Source organism: Sinocyclocheilus rhinocerous, unplaced genomic scaffold, assembly GCF_001515625.1.
Source record: "Sinocyclocheilus rhinocerous isolate Xijiao unplaced genomic scaffold, SAMN03320098_v1.1 scaffold166, whole genome shotgun sequence".
Taxonomy (NCBI): domain Eukaryota; kingdom Metazoa; phylum Chordata; class Actinopteri; order Cypriniformes; family Cyprinidae; genus Sinocyclocheilus; species Sinocyclocheilus rhinocerous.
In genome coordinates this window covers 2,917,568-2,925,306 of record NW_015633186.1, presented here as the reverse complement: position 1 = coordinate 2,925,306, position 7,739 = coordinate 2,917,568, and the positions used below count along the sequence as shown (strand labels likewise).

At 38.8% G+C, this 7,739-nt stretch overlaps 1 protein-coding gene across 2 annotated transcripts in view; it reads right to left on the bottom strand.

The window, feature by feature from the left end:
* Window positions 1-7,739, bottom strand: part of LOC107743689 (ubiquitin carboxyl-terminal hydrolase 32) — a 69,054-nt gene that overhangs the window by 41,427 nt on the left and 19,888 nt on the right. For both annotated transcript variants that reach the window (XM_016557063.1, XM_016557064.1), the window contains exons 3-4: window positions 1,328-1,433; window positions 651-769 (exon numbers count right to left, since the gene is read on the bottom strand). In XM_016557063.1, coding sequence (XP_016412549.1) covers window positions 651-769; window positions 1,328-1,433 — 225 coding nt within the window. The remainder of the gene's footprint in view (window positions 1-650; window positions 770-1,327; window positions 1,434-7,739) is intronic.

Sequence of the window (7,739 nt, the reverse complement as noted above, 5' to 3'; positions counted from 1 at the left end):
GAACCTGTGATACTTTTTTTTCAGGATTCTTTGATGAATACAAAGTTAAAAAGAAGAGCATTTATTTAAAATATAAATCTTTTCTAACAATATACACTACCGTTCAAAAGTTTGGGGTCAGTAAATTTGTATTCTTTCTTTTTTTGAAAGAAATTAAAACTTTTATTCAGCAAGGATGTGTTAAATTGATAAGAAGTGATAGCAAAGATTTTTTAGATATTGTTAGAAAAGATTTATATTTTGAATAAATGCTGTTCTTTTTAACTTTTTATTCATCAAAGAATCCTGAAAAAAGTATCGCAGTTTCCAAAAAAATATTTGGCAGCACAACTGTTGCCAACATTGATAATTTAGATTTCGCCAGTGCTGTCCCGCGAACGCGAGGTCTGACTTTCCCGGAGAAGTGTCACCACTCTCTGCGTCTGTTCTGTGCAGTGAGCAGCAGCGAAGCAGCACATTCAGTTGGCCGCACCGCAGCCGACTCATCAATAAATGAGTACAAAACAGCGTTTCCTAGCACCTGTCGCTTACTGATTGTTTGGAATTATAAATATGAGCGTAGTTCGTCTGTTAATATCACATGCACTTTTTTGTTTGTTGTTTTTTTTAGTTTGTAGGTAAATAGCACAGGTTAGTTTTCCTGCACTGACCTCAGTGAAGCACTTCCTAAGAGAGGGTGGGATCTCCCCATCCACCGAACGCAGCATGTTCTCCACATCCTCCCGGACCACATAGGCCCCCGAATCACTAGCGAACAAGCTGAAGATGTCTGTGGATACAGAGGGCATGCTGGTTAATACACACACAGCTTATCAGAGTCTAGCAGGCAATGTGTCTTGCACCCTCACATCAATCACAGCTGTCAGGGACACAGTGTGACACATCAGAGTAGACAGTACATCTATGGGGAATAGACTGTGAAGTGGAGTGTGCATGCAGCTACCAGTTTGGCTAAAGAAACACAGAACAAAACAAAGCTAAATAACATTTGGATAATTGAATATGCTGAGGCTGAGGTGTGCTTGTTTAGATTGCAGTTTGAAATGGAATTAGTCGAGCACCTCTTGTGACATGCAAAACAAACAAAATATACACGTACATTTGTAAGGCTAAATAAGGCTATTTCGAAGTGATGCTTTAAATCCTGAGAATAAAGCTACTACACAGAGTAATTAATCTGTAATGCATCATGCACAGAATTTATAAAACAAAGATTTAGAACATTTAATTACGATGAAAAACATTGAAATAATGTGCAAGATCAATGTATAGAGTATAATAGGTAGAATATGGGAGTGGATAGCCATGTGCCTCTCTGTAAACCTACATTTGGCTTTCTCTTCATCGCGTCCTCTTGTTAATAGAACCAGCCCGACGATCAGGTAGTTGAAGTGCAGCCCTTTAGATGTGCCACCAAAAGAGTTGTAGATCACCTACAACAGATGAGAAAGGGATGCACATTAAACATGGCCTGTTAAAATGCACGATTTTGCCACTGAACTTGACTTTATGCAAAATGAGCAGCGATGCAGCAACAACCAATGGGAGTGAAGATAGTTCTCCACTACTTGATGCAGTCAAGTAGGATTCTAGAAACCAAGAGCTCAGATTATGATTTATCCATTGTTAGTGTGAATGCCTCTTTCTAAAGGACACAGGAAATGATGCAGAAGTACATTGAATTGCACATAATGATAATGCAAATGTCATAGAATGAGATCTACATAGATTATACAGACAACAATAACAAACTCAGTTGAGATTATAAATGATAATAATAATAAAAGTATTACATTAAAAAAGTTATTTATCAGTAAGCACAGCAAAAAAAAAGTTTTTACAGGTATTGACAGGACAAAGTCATGCAACCAAAATTAAACAGAAAACATGCCATCTTTTGAATTTCACCAGTTACACAACAAAGAAAGTTCATTGCTTCCCATCAGTACGCTATTACTAAATCTACTGGTGTTCAGCGCTTAAGACAGACAGCCTGGTATTATCTCAAACTTTTTATTTCCGCTGAGATTCAGAGAAACATCAGACTTTTAATGATAATGCTCCCTAGATACATATCTCCCCATAAATCAGCTGACAATGTTTAGTTCAATACAGAGGAAACATTACATTCTCTCTACCCGCACTGCAGGGCTACATATAATGTGTTTCAGTATAAAAAAAATATCCCTGCAAAATGTGACCCAGCAGGAGGCTTACCAGTAAAATACTTTTCTTCCTGTTTTTGATCATTTCTATTCCACAGAGACATCTCATGCAGACAATTCACTTTTATGCCTGGTATGACACCGTCTTACCCTTAACGCCACATATAACTAACATTTTCACGCCCCCAGATGCCTACTGCACAGTCTAGCGCTCTGCGGCATACAAGACAAACATTTACTAGGGAAAAAGCACAAGAACATTGTAATGTTTCCTGCAATTCTGAGCAATTTTGTGGTGTCAAAGCTGGGATTTCCACACACTGACAGGTACCTTCCCTGCGGTATCAATCTTGTGTCAAACTGTACATGACCAAGTCCATATGAGTTTTTACTGACAAGTTAGACCGCAGCTTCACTGGTGAGCGGGGTACAAAATTCACATTTTTTTATCCCCTTAGCTACTTGTCAAGGAACTTATGACAATGAAACATTTACACACATTTTTGTAAATAATAAAAATAAGAAAAATCAGCAAATATTTATTTAAATAAGCACAACCATAATTATAAAATAAAACCCCAACACAAAATGCAAACTAAAAAAACTAAAATTTATGTCTGTGACCTTTTAGCTAAATGATAGTAAATTGACTAAATAATAAATAAATAACTTAAGTAAATAAACCGGTAAATAAAAAAACAAATATTTAAATAAAACAGTAAATAGAAAAAAAAAATATTTTGGTTTCCTAGTCTTGATAGTAAATTTATTGGCCAACTGACCAGTTATTCTGTTTTGTACTCACCAATTAAACAATAAAAAGTAAAAGTAAATAAATATTTATCAAAGAAAACGTAAAAAAATATTAAATACACAAAAATATTATGTCTCTGACCTTTGGTTTCCTAGCTAAATGTATAGTAAATTAACTGACAGTTATTCTCGCCCAAATCTATTTATATAGTTGGCACTGGTTGAGTGTTAATTTTGGACCCTGCTGGCAAGTCTGAATGAAGTTAAGGTCTGGTTAATGAACACTGTGTTGTCATCCATCTCTACAGCTCGGGCCTCAGTTTTGTGTGGATTCGTCTGAGTAAAGCTGGCTGCAGTCTTGGCCAGAGGGAAGAGAGAATGTCAGCGCTCAGGCTCAGGCTTGGAGGAGCTGTCGGCACTCGACTGGAATGCACAGTTTACCATTATGTTAAGATCAATACACAAAGCCTCCAGCTTAACATATGGCATTTAGTTGATTGTTTTAATTGCATTAGCTTTAAGTCCTTTTGCTGGGTGGATATTGGTATGTGTACAGACATTCACTTCTTATGGGTTCTTTACACGCATAAGTCACTGCATCCCTGCGATTTTGAAGGTGGTATGTATTCTGGTCTGACAGCATGTCATATTTTCTGGACAAATGTTAAATTTCTGTAACAGAATGGGCTTTGTTTCATTTAATTTGTTTGTGGAACTCCATTGAGATACATAATATATACAAACACAGAAGCCATTCTTATTGAAAGCTGCTTTCATAATAAATAATGTAGCACGCTTCCGTAGCATGTAATCATTGCCCTTTGATGTCATACAAATACTGAGCGACTGAAGGTGGAGGTAATGATCAACTAGAGCATTCCTGAAGCTGACACGCACACAGACAGGAAGTTGGAGGAATAAAGGGGGGAAGTGTGCAATGCTGCAAGGGATTTAATGAGGCTGGGTGCTAAAGATCAGCGTGAGGTGTTGGCTGGCTGGCTGCGAGCTGAGTTCAGGGGAACTGAAACTGAAATGAGCAGCTGGGTGCCCGGGGTTCCTTCTGCCTGTGCTTCCCGATGATGGACGCATCATGAGATGTCACCTGCAGCCCAAAGATGAATCACCCATGAGACGCAGACACTGACTATCTGCCATTCATACACATGTGGGTGCATGTAGGTTAAGTGAATAATATTGATTTTGAAGCATAGTTAGACAGGGTGGAGTTACAGTTGCACAATTAACTGGTGAAAGATTGCGATATTGATTCAAACACCATAGGATCTTATTCTTAAATGACTAGGAGTGGCATAATGACCAAAATCCAATATCACGATATGAGTACTTTTATTTTGTGGTAACGATATATATCACGATGTAGTTATTTTTGCTTTAAAGCTGCAGTCGTAACTTTTTTGTGTTCACAATTTACAAAATGTATATATTAAAGGGGTCATATGATGCTTTTTTAAAGATCATTATTTTGTGTATTTGGTGTAACAGAATATGTTGACATGCTTTAATGTTCAAAAAACACATTATTTTTCAAATATTTGGGCGCGTTATGCTAATATTTCCACATAGTGAGGTAGATATGTGGGGGCGTGTTAGAACGAGCCGTTTTAGGGGGGCGTGGCAGAGTCTTAACTTTGATAAAGAATATCTCTTTGGTTTTGAGACTTTAGTCTTTGCAACTTCAGGGATCTTATCTATGCACAATCAGCTTGTAACACTCCAAAGAGAAAGGAAAACTTGAAATCGCATCATATGACCCCTTTAAGCGAGTACACCATGAATCCATTTTCCAAACCGTGTTTTTGGCTTGTCCTGAATCACTACGGTACACCTATAAAACGTGTTTATATTCTGACTATTTTAGACTGGTTCGGGTATGTACCGCTGCGGAGTAGCCCAGTACCAGCGTGATTCGTCATAGACATAAACAGAGAGAAGTAGCGCCGGCTACAATGTTTTTCTGCAAGAAGCACGCAGTTCTGTTTATTAACCGCTAGAGTGCCAAAAGTTACGGACTGCAGCTTTAAAAGTCTTTGATATTGAAAAAAAAACCTCAAGCTCACTGAAGACAAGTAGACAGTCAGTGATTAAATAAGAACAAGAAACTAATTACAAGCAATAGGACAAAAAAAACTACACAGAACAAATAAATAAGAAATGCTACATACATTGAATAAAGTAATAAAATGTATAAAAACACTGCATATTCTTCACTGTGTAAATTAAATGTATATTTCTTCTTATTAAAGTTACAAAAGTGATTTAGTCAAGAGCAGTGAGAGATTTTCTCTCTTGTGTTGTTTGATTTGTTTTATTAAAATATCCAAAAACCACTAGAGCAGTGTTATATATAATGACGTCATAACCCCGGTTTTGTTGGTTTTGTTTTGTAGAAAACATGGAAACACCAAAGACGCTTTAATATGTTATGCGTTTTATGACGACCGCACAGAGTAGCATTATAACCGAACTTTCAAATGTATCTAGTATGATAAAACAGCGCTGCTTTACTCCACATACGCATGACTGGAAGGAGCGGAAGCAGTCGACTGTGGCATAATAAAAGTTCCGCTGCTTTCGAGCCGTGTGTCAGGCTCGTTCAGCGGCCTCGTTTCGCTTCGACGGCTTTCAGCCTCACCCTGCTTCATTCTACTACGCTAATAAATCATTAGCTCTTCCATGAACATGATTTCTGCCCGAGTCCTGTCGGATTGCATCGGCTGTGGGGATGAAGACGACAACTCCCATGATTCCACACTCAGTCACGCCGTCATCAAACTACGCCTTCGTTTCTTTTGAATACACGCCCTCTAGTGGCGAAAACTTACATATTGTGCCTTTAAAGGGGTCATGGGATGCAAAATTCACTTTTACATGTTGTTTGAACTGAAATGTGTCTTGGCAGTGTGTGTACACAACCACCCTATAATGATAAAAATCCACCCAGTGCTTTTTTAAAAATCTTGATAAATCCAAACCGCTTTCTCATATCTAGCCGATCTCAGTTTCTTGGCAGAATGACGTAGTTCTGCACAGGCCCCTCCCACGATTGTTGATTGACAGTGGCGTCAGTCTTTGGTTTTATCACAGCTCCGCTCTGAGTGAGCTGTCATCAGTCCACCATTGTTTCAACACCGGAGCGGTTGTAGACAAGATCATTCGTGATCCAGCTTCACCTACAGAAGAAGTGAGTATAAGGTTTTTCTTTGAATCTTTTCAAATCGCTTTTCCTAATAATGTGCTAGTTAGTTAAGTTTCACGATGAATGCGGTTAAAGAGAGAGGGGCAGGGTGAGCAGAGCTCATTTGCATTTAAAGGAACATGCAACAAAGTGGCTTGCTGTAAACAGAGCTGTTTTTGACAGGGTAAAAGGGTGTTGTTTTACACTACCATTGAGAAATTTTAACCAAAGTATGTTATTGACTTTTCATTAAGACCCTAACGAATCATATCAAAGTGTGGAAAATGGGAAAAAGACTTCAATTACTGTTTTTACGATGATACTTGCAAAGACGGGCATTCTGATACAAGTGTGTGTATTTAACCGTTCAAGGCCTATAATGCAGCAAATATAACTGCGTTCAATACTCCCGCGCACTATGAGCACGGTCTTCACATGTGTGCGCCTCTCTGACAGCGCTCAGAAACTGTCTCTCAGACAGCGTGCACATATAGTGAAATTAGTTATTTTTCACTACTGACTGTGTTTCAATGGCTTAAAATCACTTGTTTTTAAACCGCGATGCTTAAAAACGTGTGCAAAATATAAGTTTTAGTGACTATGTAGCACAGCAACGTCATGCGTGAATGTAACAGCGATAGAGACGATAGTCCAAAATCTCTACCGGTTGACAAATTTCTACTGGTTAATCATGTCTACCAGTATATCACCCACCCCTAATGACAACAATTCTTCTATTCTATTAAACCTCTAAGTATGAACAAACCAGAACATTAATGTTTTTAGATATTCAAATCGGCTGACCTTAGTGTATATGGATTTGTAGTCTCCCTTTCAGACGCAAAATTTATGGGAGAGCATTTAGATGAATAATGCAAGGTTTGTTGTAGTCAAATCACAGGAATTTACGCCATTATTTAATGCCCAAAAAAAGCATGTGTTAACCCACCTTGTGCCTGTGATGTTAGTAGATTACCTGTGCCTGATTATTATTGCCTCTGCTTGTTTGCAACCCTATTGCTAATTTGAGCTGCTCTTGGTAGATTGCGTTGGCCATTATTGATATGATCTGGCTATGTTCTTTAATTTGCGTTTTGTCATTCACAGAATTTCCACTCCCATCTGCGTTTTGATGGGATTGTGGTCTCATGCTAATTTGCCCTGTTTAGTATATCTAGCCTTAATTATCACAAAAGTACTGAGAAAAAACTGTATCGTTTGGATATAAACAGTAACTGTCACGGTCAACAGGAAGGGACCCAAATGCAGAGTGAGTGAAACAAGATTTATTGAAGACACACAAGTTCACAGCACAGGGGTGGACAATCTTGGGACAGCTCCAACCAGCAGGGAAAGATCAATGCCCTGAGAGGTAGACAGTCTGGGGTACAGTCTCAGTCGTTGGTCAAATCGGGGCGGAAGGATGGGGAGAAAACCAGTGCAGAGAACAGCAGAGCATGCAAGCAGAGTGAAGGGGATCAAAGCAGGCAGCATCAGAGATTCGGTTCTCAGCACCAGGCTTGGTTGGCGGGCCGCCTTGGGGAACCAACAGGCAGGGAGTCTCAGGCTGGTAGAGCAGGACTGGAGGGAACACACAGCACAAACACACACAAATACACAAAACA